The sequence below is a fragment of the Diabrotica undecimpunctata genome, chromosome 5, assembly GCF_040954645.1.
Source record: "Diabrotica undecimpunctata isolate CICGRU chromosome 5, icDiaUnde3, whole genome shotgun sequence".
In the NCBI taxonomy this organism is placed as follows: domain Eukaryota; kingdom Metazoa; phylum Arthropoda; class Insecta; order Coleoptera; family Chrysomelidae; genus Diabrotica; species Diabrotica undecimpunctata.
In genome coordinates, this window is record NC_092807.1 from 63,598,459 (window position 1) to 63,615,759 (window position 17,301).

The window sequence follows — 17,301 nt, forward strand, 5'->3', positions numbered from 1 at the left end:
TAGAAATATATTTTGTTTACTAAAACATTGTACATGTAAACTTAAACTTAACTAATTTCTATTTGAGTGATTTTGTTGAGGATAGGACGATGATAGAAGAAATATGAAATGAAGGGAAGTGTTTCTGCTGTAATGTGTCTTGAACGCCAAGAACGCTCGAGAAAGACAGAGACACAAGCACGCACCGATTCAACGCGCCTAATTCTCTAGTGCTGCGCGCGCAGCGGACCGATCATGTTTGAGTGGGAGAGAGACGCAAGGCATTCGCCGGTCCGGCGGGCCTCTCTCTCGTTCGGTGACTCATCGTAACAGACGTGAGCGGGCGTTACACTTTTTCATGAATGACTCCGAGCCACAACCTAATTTAAGACGTTGTCACGTCAATAAAATTAGATTGTGCGTTAAGAACAATTAAATGGACCAGTTAGTCGGGGGGAAACCCCCAGACGACCCAGCGCCCCCAGATATACGTCAAAAAAATACAAATGATACACAAACAACAACAGCAATGAGCATCGATAACGATAACACATCGAAAGAAAGAGAGGAGTTTTTGTATGTAAGTACTAATTTAGGCCCGTATCATATTTATGTTGAGAATAATTCGGTCGAATTTAAAGGTAAATTAAATGCACTTAAAATCGGAGATATTATTCTTTCTAACTTTCCGGAGATAGACAATAAAATTATAAGTATTGATTCTATAGGTCGGAATAGGGTTAGGATCAAGTTAAAGGATTATAAATCAGCAAATTTTCTAATAAATAATAAAAACGAAAATATTTTTGTTAAAAATAACTTTGTATTGTATATCCCAAAATTCATTCTTCATAGACAAGGTGTTATTAGAGATATAGAAAAAGATTTTTCAGAGGCGTACATAAAAGATAAAATAAGACAATTTGATCAACATTGCACTTTTGAAGTATCTAATGTCAAAAGAATAAAACGCAAAGTAGAAAAAAATTACGGATGAAGGTAAAATAGTAGAATATGTACCCACAAAGTCTTGCATTGTTATTTTCAAATCACAAATCTTACCAAAATATATTTCTATTAATAAAGTTATCAAGGAAGTAGAGCCGTATAACCAGAAAGTATTATTATGTTATAACTGCCTCCGTTTTGGTCATCTGGGAGGTCAGTGTCGAAGTAAACCAAGATGCAGCAAATGTCAGGAGTCCCATACCACACAAGATTGTAAAAATTCAGATTACATACCACGCTGCTTTAACTGTCAAGGAAATCATCTTACTACAAATTTGTCTGCTTGTCCAGAATTTAAAAGACAAAAAATTGTAAAGGAAACCATGAGCTCTTGCAATATTAATTTCTTTGATGCAAATAAACAGGTCCCAAAAAATACGTACGCAAACATAGTCGCTAATAATACTTCTGCCATGGAAAGTGGTCAAATATCCTCGACAAATTATTCCCAACGGCTTCAATCTGGACCTACCCCTTCTAGTGCAATACAGTATCATTCCTCTCAACCTCAGTACTCACAGTCACACAATTTACAACCCAAATCCTATAATAACAATTTTACTAATTATATGTTTTCTTCCCCTACAACTTCAAACCCAAACAAAAGGCACAGATCAACCAGCCCTGATCCCATTGAAATTTCAAGAAAAGAAATACTTACACAACCAAAAACCTCTTTTGTCTCAGGGGGAATTTTTAATAGTCAACATTATTTAAAAAACTCAGTCGGAGTAAAATTACAATCAGAGGAATTAAATGCAACAATAAGTTTAGTTTTAGAAGTAGTTCTCAATATTATAAGTAATATAAAACAAACAAACAATTTCGATGTATCAAAATCTTAAATTGTGGAATTAATTAGTAAACATGTAAACCATACCTTGTCTTCAAATTCGCAGACACAAACGCGAACATAAATTTGCTGCAATGGAACTGTCGTTCAGCAGTAGCTAATAAAGTAAATCTAGAATATCTGCTATATCAAAATAATATTTCCATAGCATTGCTTTCAGAAACGTGGTTTAAATCAAAATACTATTATAATTTTAAAGGTTACAATTGCTTTAGATCAGATCGGGCAGACGGATATGGTGGAACTGCCATTCTATTAAAATCAAACTTAAGATACGAAGAAATAAATCTTAAAAATAGATATCCTTTCACTCACAAATGTATTTCAGTTAAAATTTTCCGAGGTAAAAATCCCATCAATATTGTGTCAGTTTACATTGAACCAAAGACCAAGATATCTGAAAGTCAATGGTTGGAATTCTTTAAAGACATACCTAAACCGTTTATTATTGGTGGGGATTTTAATTCCCACAGTATCGCATGGGGCTGTGAAATTGAAGACAGCTATGGTAAAAAACTTTTAGAATGTATTGATCATTGTAATTTGATATGCCTGAATGATGGATCGCCCACATTAGCAACTAGTAAGAGTCCATCCGCTATTGACTTAACCTTTTGTACACAAGATATTTCAAAATTTTTTACTTGGAGAGTCCTACTGGACCCTCATGGATCCAATCATCTCCCGATTATCATTAACATGGAAACAGATCATATAACTTCATTTACAGCTCAAAACTGTCACAAGATCTGGAATCTTAACAAGGCCGATTGGAAATTATACACATCTGTACTAGAAGCTGTAAATTCTCCTGGAAACTATCAAACTCTAATAGCAAACATTAATAAAGCAGCCAATTTAGCAATACCAAAGTTTTCATGTAACGGAACATATAAGAGACGAATTTCGAACCAATGATGGTGTGAAAGTTGCAAAACCGCCGCTGATAACCGAAAAATTGCATATGGAAAATATAAACAAGATCCTACAAGAAATAATTTAGTTGAATTTAAGAGACTTGACGCTGTCGCAAAAAAACTTTTCAAACAAAAGAAAAAACAGAATTGGGTAGAATACTGCGAAAGCCTAAATTCAAAAACACAAATCAGTGAAGTGTGGAAGAAAGTAAACGCTTTTAAAAACCGCAAACAGTCCAACAAGATTCCAATAGATCCAGAATCCAGATGGCTAGATGAATTTCATAAGAAAATATCTCCACAGTGGGTACCTTCACAACATTTTCCAGAATATAGCAAAACAGTGTCAAGAGATAGGTTTGGCATAGAAGAACCATTTAAAATGTGGGAGTTAGAGCGAGTACTTAGTCAACAAAATAGCAGTGCTCCAGGTAAAGACAATATTTCATATTCCATGATATACCATATTCCTCACCACTATAAAATATCATTATTAAATATTTTTAATGACATTTGGAATGATACGTCACAAATTCCAGACAGCTGGAAGGAATATATTCTAATACCTATTAAAAAATCTGGTAAGCCAGAAAATTGCAGTAGATCATATAGACCAATATCCCTAGCCTCTTGCTTCCTAAAGACGTTAGAAAGGTTAATAAAAAATAGAATTGAACATTGGTTAGAGCAAGAACATATTCTCCCAAAATCTCAGTATGGATTTCGAAAATCAAAATCAACCCAGGATGCCCTAGTCTCATCCATACTAATAAACTTTACTGATAATATGTATACTATGGCTGCTTTTCTTGATGTCTCCTCTGCATTCGATACCGTTAACTTGGACATTATGCATAAAAAGCTATTAGACATCGGCTTCCCCATCACCATAGCTAGCTTTCTGAGGACATTGTACACTAATAGATCAACTTTTTTAAAAATTAACCATTCCATCTCTCCACCACGTCTTACAAATATAGGACTTCCACAGGGTAGCATATTAAGCCCAATACTATTTATTTTATATAATATGGATATAGAAAATTGTATTAATAGCCAAACAAAAATTATTCAATATGCTGATGATGTAGTAGTTTACACAGCCCACAAATCATTGGATATATGTAAAAATTTTTTGATCTCTCAATTAAAGCTGTTCTTAATCACTATGAAAATATTGGTTTAGAAATATCAGAATCTAAAACAGAAATTTGTATTTTCTCTAGAAAACATCAAATTCCACAAGGGCATCTGGAAGTAGGTCAAATTCAGTTCCCTATTAAAAATTGTATAAAATATCTCGGTACTTATTTAGACAGAAAACTCCTATGGAAGGATCAAATTCATCATGTCATAAAAAAGTCTAAAAATGCAATGAACATTCTAAGAGCCTTTTGTAGAACTAACTGGGGCGCTGATCCAAATGTAGCACTTTTATTTTACCGTACTATGATTCGTCCCATTTTCGATTACAGTTGTCATTTATATGGAACTGCCGCAAACACACATTTAAATAAATTAGAAATACAAAAAATAAATGCCTTCGGCTTTGTCTTGGATATTTGAATTCTACACCTGTTAACATAATGAAAGTTGAGGCGATAGAACCACCTCTGAAATTTCGACGGGAGTTTTTAAGTGATAAATTCATTACTAGAGCCATAGGGAAAAATACTAACTATCTACAGGATATTCATATTTTATCAATTTTAGATCTAACTCATAAATATTGGACAAAGAAAAAATGTTCTCTTCTGGTAAATAGTTACCTGAGGATATCTCAATACCGATATACTTTCTATACGTATAAAAATCAAGTTTCACCTATGTATTCCCATATATTAGAAGAGCTTTTTTCAAAACGTATTAATACCTTTTTTATGGACAGTAATTTAGGTCCAGTCGCTTTTCAATCATTTACACGACATAAATGGCCAAATTATCAGTTTTACTTTACAGACGGATCTAAAGTACAAAACAAAGTAGGATGTGCATTAATTAATGTTCAAAGTGGATTTAAAAAATTATTGAAATTGCCAGCTGAATCATCGATATACACTGCTGAAATGACAGCGATTCTTCTTGCATTAAGGCATATACATAGTAACGAACCCTACAGCTGCATAATATTTACAGACAGTAAGAGTGTCGTGAATAACAAGAAGGAATGGAGAAAAATCACATATCGAGCCAGAGAAGATCTCAGTACATAAAGAAAAGCGAAAATGAAGAAAAAACAAACTTTTTAAGCCATGGGCCTCTAAGGCCTCTAGTGCTATTGTATATATATAAGAGTGTCGTCGACAGACTAACAAACGTACATAGGTCCAAACAACTAAATCATATAGAACTAGAAATTATGACTATTTACAATAAAATTACAAATTTAGGGAAAAGCATTATTATATCATATATAAAGGGACACGCGGGCATTAAGGGCAATGAAATAGCAGATAGCCTAGCCAAATCTGCCCTAGACATAGGCGAAGAAGCTCCCTTGAACTTACTCCCCTTTTCAGACATTGATATAATTAGTAAACAGCATCAAAAAGAAAAATGGCAAACATATTATCGAAACACGAGAACTGGAAATAATTACAAACAAATGCAGCCTGGAATACCCATAAAAAGATGGTTTCATACTCTACCAAATCGCCATTTCATAAGGGTTATAAACAGATTAAGATCTAATCATGCTCTTACCCCCCTTCATATGTACAAGTTGGGTCTCGCGGAGTCACCTAATTGCAAGTGTGGAAAAGAAGGTAACTTATTACATATTTTTTTTTGAATGTTCCCACGAATCAGTAAACATAAACAAATTTTATGATAATCTTATTATATTAAAATCCACTTCCCGTCTACCTGAACAATTTGATTTTCTCTAGAGATATCAATATATTAAAAACGATTTACGAACATATCAAAAACTGTAAATATAAATTGTAGCTTAAAACTAACTTATATTTAAGTAAATATTGTATTATAGCAAAAAAAAAAATTAAATAGAAAAAAAAAAAATAATAATAATAAATTTAAAAAAATTAAAAAAAAAAAATATTTATAAAATTAATAAAAAAAAAATCATAAAGATTTAAAAAAAAAGGAAAATGTAAACCTCCGAGATGTTGAATCGGGTCATGTCTTAGCGCAGGAAAAAAAAATTAAAAAAGAAAAAAAAGAATTAAAAAATAAGTTGTAATTTATTACTAATTGCATGTTAGATTGTACGGATGATTATATGTTTATTTCTCTAATTGTAAAAAATTCCTCTGATTGTAAAAATTGTTTGTCTTTAAATTTGTCTGGCTAATTGGCTCGGCCAAGGCCATCAAACTAAATAAAAAAAAAAAATCCACCCAATTAGCAGCATACGCAGATGGTATAAACATAATGAGCAGAACAGCGAATGCAGCAGAAGAAACCTACATTGAGTTGAAACAGAGTGCAGAAGCAGTAGCGCTAGCAATAAATACAAATAAAACAAAACTACTCATACAAACCAGATCAAATAGACCGTCGCAACAACACTTTATTGACGATATAGAACATGTGAATAGATTCACATACCTAGGAATGGATCTGGTCGCAAGGAATGAAGAAGAACCGGAAATAAATAGAAGGCTTATGCTGGCAAATTAAGCCTATTTCGCGATGGGCCACATATTCAAATCACGAGACGTACACCGGAAAACAAAACTCCGGGTCTATAAAACAATAATCAGGCCCATTGTAACTTATGGTTGTGAAACATGGGTGGTGACACAGAAATCTGCCAATACATTAGATGTGTTTGAAAGAAAAATATTACGTAGGATACTGGGCCCAATAAGTGAAAACAACAACTGGCGAATTCGGTATAATAGAGAATTATACGAGCAATATAGCGAATCAACTCTAGCACAATACACTAAACTGCAGAAATTACTGTGGACATGATACTTGGTCCGCATGCATGAGAATAGAATCTCCAGAAAATTACTAAATGCAAGAATGCAGGGAAAAATACCTGTTGGAAGACCTAAAAAGAGATGAGAAGACGAAGTCGATGAGGATGCCAGAAACTGCCTAAAAACGCGTTCATGGAAAAGAACAGCGGTAAATCGAAATGATTGGAGAAGCCTGTTGAAGGAGGCCAAGGCCCGATTTGGGCTGTAGTGCCATTGGATGGATGGAAAAGTAACATTCCCCTTCCTAAATCTTTCTCTGTTGGTACATCCGAAGAGCTGGCAGTTTTTAACAATGTGATTTGTTGTTCCTCCAATGAATTCTTTTTTTCTGGAGTATCCTTGTTGTAGAAAAACTGATGTACTTGGACATTTTGAATGGGTGTTTTTTTTCTTTAGATACTTTCCTGCATGATGTTTCGTCTGAATTTGCCATTTTCTTATATTATTTGGGCCACCGTTATTTGAAACTAATAATATCGTCTGATGTGAGGTGATATACAGTAAATCATGCAGACTTGCTAGCTTTTAGCATGGGCTCCTCATATTCATCAGCAGTATAAATCCTGTCCATCTTTCTCAAAAGACGCTTTATACTTCCAAAATCTCTATAAAATAAGGAAAACGAGTGGCCACGTACAAAGTAGTTGTGAGTTATTACTTTAAATCGACCTGAGTCGCATAGGTTTAGTAAAAAACGCACAACTGTATGATTCTTATTTTGGCCTGATGGCCATTACAAAAGAGTATGAGATGCTTCACACTAACCGGAATGTCATTGAAATAGTTCAGCAGTATTGAACATATTTCGTCTGGGCCTTTGTTTGCTTAGCCCTCATGATAGACATGCATTTTGGAATAATTAGTTTTAAAATCGCGTAACGAAAACCCAGTTACCCAGAGCTGAGTCATATAAAAAACCTCTTGTACAGGTATGTGGGACAAGGGTAGATTATAGTCGAAGGCTAGTGCAACCGTGTTTTTGAAAATTTTTGTTTTTTCTTGCCTCATCCATAGCTTTGTAAAACTTTTTTGATCGCCTTGAGTGTATCATTTTCTTAGTAGCTTCATTTTTTTAGTATTGTCACTCAAACCCTTGTACTTCAGTTTGGCCGACAGTCTTTCGCAAGCTGAACACATCAACTTTTGGTCTTTCAAAACAGTAAGCCAAGTTTTCTTTAAAGTATTTGTTATAGAAACTATACTTTGTAGCATTTTCGTTTCATCTCGTAGGTATATAATAAAACACCGAAAAAGATTTTTATTCTTTTTGAGTCTCTGAGATTGATAATCTAAATATTTTGGAGTCTGTTTATAATAAAAAAATTGCACTTTTATTTGATCTTGGTTCTGCCTAGATATTTACGCAGGAAATAAACAAGAATCTTTCCGCTTATGTTTATACCGATTTTTGAGGATGAAGCCACTTCTCGGTGGACCGACACTTCTCATTGTTGAAGTCCGAATTTGGTCATCAGGACTTCGACTGTAGCAGTCAAGATGGAACAATTTAGAGTCTGGCCACGTGACTACCGTTTTCGTGATTCACCTAATTTCATGAGTTTTGGTGAGAAGAAGGTGATTTGAGCTCAAAATGCCATGTAGAAATTTTTGTAATGTGAGTTAATCACCGTTTGTTGTAAGCTGTATCCTGTGTCAAGGGATTTTAAAACAGCGTCCTGAGGTCTAAGTAAGCCGACATGATTTTTAATGGAAAATAAGCTGCGGAGTTTGAAAAATCACATATTGTTATCATCCAGGGTAACCTGAAGTCTAGTTTTGGTATTTGATTTGATTTCTTCTAGGATTTGTCCAGCCTCCATTTTGTGTTTCCCATGGTTCGGATCTAGATTGTTTGAAGTTTGTGAGACAATGTTTTTTTGTTCAAATCTAAGGTAACAAAATTTTTTATAAATTTAAAAAGAAATAACTAGACAGTGAAGCGAGTAGTTTTGTTAAATTTTTCTAAATAACCATTTATCTTTGATACATTAAGATTAGCTCTCATGACAATTTTAAAAGTTTATAAACTAATATAAGTTATATATATCAGCAAATTGTCATATTCTCGTTTCTTTTAAATACAATTAACCTTTGATAATTAAATAATAATTCAGAAATGTTTGGTAGTTCATTTCTACATATGGCAGTTAGTACATCTTTTCTGCCATATGGTACATAACTATAGTTTTAAAACTTTTTATTTAAAATAAAAATAAACAACTAATGTTTTCTTTTTAAACTAGGAGTTTGGAAAAATATTTCCTTTAAAAAAATATTCACCCATAAACATTTTTAGGAAAGAAAAACATTAAATCTTTCTTTCTAAGCAGCAAGAGGATTTTTTTAAACAACGTCCTAATTTTAAATAGTTTAAAAATCTTTTTGTTTACTATTTGCCCAGAACATTTCTGTAAGTATTGATTTTTTTGTAGTCAGTTTTTCCAGTCACCCCAGAAAAAGGAATCCTTATCCACGACGTTGCTCTCCAACTAAAACACGCGTAGAAGTTCGCAAACGTTTCAATTTGTTTGCTTTCCCTATCTCCAAGCCCAGTAATTGTTCAGTCCCCCCTTTTAGCCCCCTATAAGCAAATTATATTGTTACAACTTTTGGGAACTTCTTTTCCTTTGTACGAGACGTACTTAAGAAACGTTTTACGAATCTAAAAAATCTTCTAAAAGTTTATTTTACCTGACTCATTTATATTGACAATTCAGACATCATCATCATCATCATCCACGTGTCTGCGTCCACTGCTGGACATATGTCTCCCTCAGCTCTTTCCATCTGTCTGTCTTGTGCTGCTTGCATCCAGTTATTGCTAACACGCTTCATTTCGTCAATCCATCTAGTTGGTGGGCGTCCTCTGCTCCGTATTGTTTCTGGTCTTGGTCTCCATTCTAAAAAATACGTTTTGTCCATCGGTTGTCTGATAATCCGGCGACGTGTCCTGCCCAATTCCATTTTAACGACGCGATTTTTTCGATAAGTCTGTTGTTTTTGTTCTGCAACGTATTTCTTCGTTTGGGATTCGGTCTCTCTCAGAGAGACACCCAGCATCTGGCGCTCCATCTCTCTCAGAGAGACACTTAACATCTGGCGCTCCATAGCCCTCTGAGTCACGCGAATCATATTAACTACCTTTTTTGTAAGTGTTTTCGCTCCATATGTAAGTACAGGTAACACACATTGGTCAAAGATTTTCCTTTTGAGGCATATGAGTAGATCCGATTTAAATACATAGTTTAATTTACCAAACGCCCACCTCCGATGCGTGGTACTTGTCACAATTCTTAGAAGGACGAATCTAGAATATTCAATCGTTGGCGTTCTCAATAGCGCCTGTCTGCGATGCGCTTTCGGCAAGAAGAATAGAGAATATGGACTACTCCAGATGATTCTAGAATAATACTTCTGGTATATATATATATATATATATATATATATATATATATATATATAAAGAAGTAAACGTTAAATATTGGGTTTGCAGCAATAAAAAATGTAACGTGTACTCTTTTAAATCTTTATTCCAAGCTTTCGGACATTGGTTATGTCCTTCATCAGGGAGCTACAAATGTGATGAATAAATTGTTGGCGGTGGTATAATTAATTAAAAAATTCACTACTTACAAACTTAATGAGGTTGTATCAACGAAGATGTATTATAATGTTGATAAAATTTATCACAGTCTCTCATCTTTTTTATATACAAAACCTATTTTTATGTTTAAAAATTTTAAAAAAATTACTGTACATCCAAAAACACTTAATTATTCTAAATACATAAATGACATTACTCTGACAAAATTATTTTAAATGTCTATTGATAAATTATTGTTTGTGTTATTATTGCATTTATCTAGTAGTAACAAATAGGAGAACATTTCATTCAGATGACCATCCTTGCCTCTTTTCTGAACTGGCTTTATTATCTACTACAAAATCCCATTTTTCTTTATTTTAACTCGTTGACTGCCAAGGCACTGTCAAGGAAACGGGTTCAGGACGCCACGATATGAAAATTAAAATAATGAATCAAATATGCTGAAAAACTTTATTTTTAACATTTTCACGTATTTTCCACTTATTTTTTTTTGTAAAAAATTGTTTCGAGATATCTTGTGGTCGGGCGTCCCTGATCAGAATGGGTATTCTGACGCCCAACCACGAGATATCTCAAAACAATTTTTTATTTTTTGGATATATGAATACAATATGGATAAATCTTTGGACAACGGATATATTGTCTATATGGACAATTTTTACAATTCAGTAGCCCTTACCAAGCGTATGACAGCCAGAAAAACATACGTCTGTCGTTTTTTAAGCAATAATCGAAAAGGGAATCCAAAATACGTGATCTCAAAAAAACTTAAAAAGGGCGAGTGTGTATGGCAAAGAAATAAATCGGTAGTTGCATGTAAGTGGAAAGACAAACGCGAAATTTTAATGATTTCAAATACGCAAAGTAGAAATGGTCGAGGTTCATGCCAAAAGTGGGAAAGTTGCCTGGAAACTTAACATAATTAAGGATTACAACGCTGGAATGTCAGGTATAGACCAGTCAGATCAAATGCTAAGCTACTACAGTGCTCTAAAAAAACATAACGTGGCCGAAAAAAGTAGCTTTGCATATTGTCGAAATATACGTAAATAATGCATACTTGCTCTACTGTAAGTCAACATACAGCAAAATAAAATCTTTAAAATTTCGAGAGATGTTTATTTCGACGCTCCTTGGTGACATTATGCCAAAAGCTACACCAAATCCTCCAACAAAATTTCATTACCTTGAAAGTATACCATCAACAGAAAAGAAACAACGACCAACAAGAGCTTGCCGCATATGTACCACTCGTAATCGTCGTCGAGAAACAAGATATAGATGTGGTGCATGTGAAGAAAAGCCTCCTTTATGTGTAGAACCCTGCTTCAAAGAATATCAACATGAATAGAACTGTTTAAGCACTTTTTTATTGAACTTTGTATATTTCTTTTTCATTTTGTAATTTTTAGTTTTTGTCTTTTTACCATAACCAAAATTAATAAATAAATCTGTTTTCTGATGTCCACCTATATTTTTATATCCTTTATAGACGCCCCAATATAAAATCTCCATGCATATCCCACGAATAATCTCGTGGTCAGCGCCACGAAAAACATCTACAAAAACGAGATAGCTCGTGGTTGGCGTCTAAGAACAGACAGCCAACCACGAGTTATCTTGTGCTTGGCAGTCAACGGGTTAATATGTTTTTGTTTTTCTCTTTCTAAGCAAGTTGCTGTCATATCTGTTGCCATATAGTTCTAGTTACATATTGCACATTTTAGTTCTATTTATAAGTTTCGTGTTTTCTGCTACAATATTTACATTAATCTTTTTCTCTAATTGTGTACTTACATGTCCAAATCTTATACATTGCAAATACTAGACTAACCTTAACACATTAACTTCAACTTCGTACAACTACTTTTCTATTACAACCTGATGAGATAAGTTCTTCGAAATTATATCCATATCAAGGTTTGATTAAAGAAATTAGTTCTTTAAAATCTGATTCAAACATTTTTTAGACTATTTGTAAATAAAAAAAAATTATAAAAGGTATATAATTAATTATATACCTTTTGCAAAGAATTTTTAAATAATATTTTTTGTGATACATGGTATACAGCCAGCTACAGGAACTTAGTTTCCTTGTGGATTTCTAAATTTGTTTGTACTAATTATGTAATTATGCAACTGCAATACACTAGTATTGTTATGCAACCAGTTTATGATTTATTATACGCTGGTATCATGTATGGTCACAATTTTTGATATGAAAAAGTGATCACTAACGTCAAAAATGTACTTTTTTCACCATCCTTAACAAATGTTAATAATCTAATTTTTAATACATATAATCTATTATTCTAATTTATTTTTCAGATCCTCAGAAGGGGCTCTGGATATGCTCTTAAAATTTAAATATATTGAAACACGAGATGTTATTATGAAAAAATTGATGTCAAAGTTTGATGTCATTTTAGATCAGTATATTAAGGAAATCCTAACCGTTGACGATAATTTTACTGTACGTATAATATTTTAATATTTTAAAAACATTTTATAAAGTAATTATAAATCTATTTTAGAGGTATAAAAGACATCCTATAGAGTATAAGAATTTGCCATCTAGAGGAAGTGCAATTTATTGGGCACGGCTTTTATACTATAAACTTAAGAGACCAATATTAAAGTTTCAAAAAGTTCCAGAAATAGTTAATTCTTCCATGAAAGCTAGCACGTTCAATCAATATTTAAAATTTGCAAAAGAACTGAAATCCTACGAACAGAGTAAGACAATCATTTGTTAAATATCATTTTATTGAAATATTGATGCAAATACAAAAACATCTATTTAAGTAGTGGCCCCACTAACAAATTTGTCTGATGTCACACGCCATAAGACAAAATGTATGTCCATATTAAAATGAACAACACATTCAAGAAACTTTTTGTGTTCTGTATGCTAAATAACTTATTTGTCTAGTACGTAATATGTAAATGCCATTCTGTGAGTAGGTAACAAATATGATATTACATGTAAAAAAATCAGTGCGTTACATCAAAAATTTGAAATTTGATGTTTGTAACATTGCCAGATTTACCATTTTTGAAATTAATATCGATGGTCATTTTGGTTTTTAAAATAAAAAAATTTAAAAAAAATATAATAAAATAAAATATATACGAAAATAATAGAGAAGAGACTGAGACAAGAAGTAGAAATGGTATTGGGAGAAGAACAAATGGCATTTAGACCGGGAAGACAGACAAATGACAACATATATATCATTAGAAACCTAATAGAAAGAAGCATAGATACGGGGAAAAACTAGTATTAGCATTCATAGACCTAAGAGCAGCATTTGACACGATAGAAAGACATATTATAGGGAAATGCTTGAGGAAAATAAACGTACCTAATGCATTGATAAAAATTATAGACAGTACTTACAAAGAGGTAAAAGGAAGGGTACAAATAACAGAGGAAAGATCGGAAGCATGTAATTGGAAGAGAGGTATTAAAGAAGGATATAGTCTCAGCCCTTTGCTATTCATAATAGTAATGAACGAATTGATAAGAAACACTAGAGTCAGAACTAATCAACTACAGACAATAATAGGTTACCGCAGATTACAACCGGTAACAATAGAGTCCTTAATGTATGCAGACGACATAGTACTAATAGCAGATTCCGAGAATAAAATGCAGAAACTAATGGATATATGGGTAGAACAAATAGAAGAACTTAAAATGGAGATAAACGAGGAAAAAAGTAAGATAATGATAATCAGCGGCAAAGGAAATAAGGAAGATAATCAAATAAAGATAAAATGTAAAAACTCAGAATTGGAAATAGTAACAACTTACGAATACTTGGGAAGTATAATAACTAATGATGGAAAAATAGACTGAGAAATAACAAATAGAGCAAAGAAATCAAACAAGTTATATTATGTGTTAGCCCCAATAATGGGAAAAAGAGAACTTGCACGAGAAACAAGAATAAAAATATATAACACAATAGTGATACCGACCGTGCTCTATGCAAGTGAAAACTGGACAATTCTGGAAAAACATAAAAGCAGGATAAACGCAATGGAGATAAGACATCTAAGAAGGATAGTTGGAAAGACAAAATGGGATAGATTAAGCAACGAGACTATTAGAAGAATGGCCAACCAGGAACCGATAATGAACAAAATAGCAAAGAGACGAATGAACTGGTATGGACATCTGATGAGGATGCAATCCAATAGAATAACAAGAAAAATTTATGAAGCAAAAAACATTGGAAAAAGAAAAAGAGGCAGACCAAGAAAAAATGGATACAGTAAGTAGTAGAGGCGAGAAAACTTAAACAAAAATCTCTCGAGGAATTGAAAATAATGGCAGGAAACAGAAAAGAATGGAAGAGGTGGGTAAATGGAAATTAAAATAGCTAGCCCAAATACGACACCCTGTTAGGGTAAAAGGAAGGGAAGAAAGAAAGAAAGAAATAAAAAACCCTGTACATTGCACCTTTATTGAAATCTCTACTTCTTGACTCAAACTGTGCATAACTAAATTTAAATATAAAAATTAAAAGATTACTAAATTGCTAAATTCATGTCTAAAAGTACTCAAATTTAGCCATACGGCTCACACTCCCTATAAGGGGAACATTCGCTCATCCCAGATACCTGCGGTATCAAAAGGATTGAGCTCTGGTGGGACTCTTTCCATGTTATCGAGTCCTAGGTGACTTGGTACGTCGGTGTATCTCCCAAAAATTTTCGCACGCATCTTGACGTCGAAAGTAGCACAGCTTTCTGCATGATCTTATATAGATGTTTATTTAGACCCAGCTTTTTTATGTTTTCTAGAAGGTTCTTCAGAGTAAAAGGCTAAGACAGTTCGAGCGCAAAAACGACGATTTGGTGGATGCGCCCATAAGAAATAACATCGACGCCTTCACCAAAATCTATGGTCCATTCTGGTCATTTTTGGCTCTTTTCGAAGTGGAGGCGCGACCGCTTGTAGGATCGCGACGTATGAGGTGTCAAACGAGCGGGAAGGAAACGGGTAACACGTAGAGAGAAAAAACAAAGATGGCGGTATAGTCAAAACGGCACTATAACGTATCTTCGGGTCTATTAGTCCGATTGCAACGTATAAGGCGTCAAATGAAAGAGGAGGGGGTAACGAATACACGGAGATGAAAAACAAGCAACAAAACCAATGCCAAAACGGCACTATAACGTATCTCCGTTTGTATTGACCCGATTACTACGTATGAGGTATCAAATGAATATAACGTACAGCAGCGGCTTTCGCTGGAAATAAAACGAATAGGAACGTTTACCATTCTTACACTATGACCAAACCAACATTCATCCACTCTATAATCTTCACAGTAACGCATGAAAAGTAACGAGCTGCATACTATATTTTATACATACTACATAAAAATGTTAGCAAGGACAGTCAAGCAATAAGTAATGCTTAAATGTAATAAGTAATGGGTAAATGTAATAAGTAATAAACTGCTGTTAGTATCTAAGCAAAGGAATGATAGTAAGTTAACGAATATAGAGCCATGCATAAAAATGATTAAAAGCATGCCATGAAAGGAACGTAGTCAATTCGGTTCAAACAAACATTTGTTGAAAAACAAAAATTTATTCTTAACGGCAGTCACCAACGTGAAGGTACGACTACACGACCTCCGGGAGAGGTTATGTTAGTATAGGACAAACAGTTAGTATGAATGAAGTCATTTACATAATATGATAATTTATTTAATAATTATACTTAACTTATTAAGATCAGCTCATGATTTAACATGGTTTAGAAGACATCTTTTATTGATGGACATCTTTTATGTTAAGACATCGACACTTTGGTGTAAATTCATTAGTTACTATGTTGTATAGCGTTCAAATGAATTATTGGGGGTTAATAACTCTAGGTTATCTTTAAAAATAGGAAATTCTCTGACTCCTGTTTAGAGACAGGCTATCGAAAAACAAACTTAAAACTAAATCGAAGAAGGCCATTAAGTTATCGATTGTCTTAGGAGGCTGCACGAACACATAGCTCTGGAGTTAACCAGAACGGTTCATTAATTTGCCAGTGGTCCATGATATCTTTTTAGTGGTCATATCTAAATATCTTTTATAAATGTGCTAATCTTAGGTATCGTGATTTAGAAATAATATTTAGAAAATTAAGATCTATTAAAATTATCATATAATATAAAAAAACGAAAAGCGAAATGAAATGGTGAAATAATGACTAATAAATTCTGAGTCAGATATATTTTAAGTTGTAATAAATAAACCACGTTATAAAAACGACAATATACAATTTACATACATCTTAAAAGTCAATCATCATGGATAAATGTTAAAATATGACTATTGTTAAATCTAATCAACATCCATCTTAGAATCAATTAAATAATGTCCCCACGGAAGTGTATCATATGACTTCAAAAGGTAATGTCTTTTATCATCATTGAGGCTTAGCGCAATCTTGCTTTGTGTTGTGGTATAAACATGATGCTTATCTCAGCGTATTAGATTCTGTGAAGCATACACCGTTTTTAAGTTATCCAAACACTCTACATAGTCATCAAACGTAATTTTAGTGTTTACTACCGATTTCTTTACCCGCTTCGCCTTCTTTGTCACGCCATAATTTTTAATAATTGTATCAATCTCATCATCCTCATATTCTTCTTTTTTCAACTCCCTCCTCTTTTTTTCGATCTTATCTTCTGTGATAGCTACTTTTGTTGTATACAATTTAGATCGGAGCCTTATGTAGTCAGTCATTATTCGGCCTTCATTCTCACCTTTCATCATACCCAACACCTTCTTGTTAACCTGAAAGATACCATAAATATGTCTTTACGATAGTCTGAGGTATCAAAATATTTGTAGCAATCTTCTTTCATAGCCTCATATGGGTCTTGTTCACGTATTTCCACGATTACACTATCGGTATCAGTATAGCAAGTTGTAAAGTTTTCTCCGAACCTGCCAGCTAAGTGTCCA

The 17,301-nt window shown here is 33.3% G+C and overlaps 1 protein-coding gene across 1 annotated transcript in view; it reads left to right on the forward strand.

The window, feature by feature from the left end:
* Nucleotides 1–17,301, forward strand: part of LOC140442220 (dynein axonemal heavy chain 10-like) — a 657,946-nt gene that overhangs the window by 80,664 nt on the left and 559,981 nt on the right. The window contains 2 exon segments of the mRNA XM_072533298.1: nt 12,643–12,787; nt 12,849–13,050. Of these exon segments, the coding sequence (XP_072389399.1) occupies nt 12,643–12,787; nt 12,849–13,050 (347 nt within the window).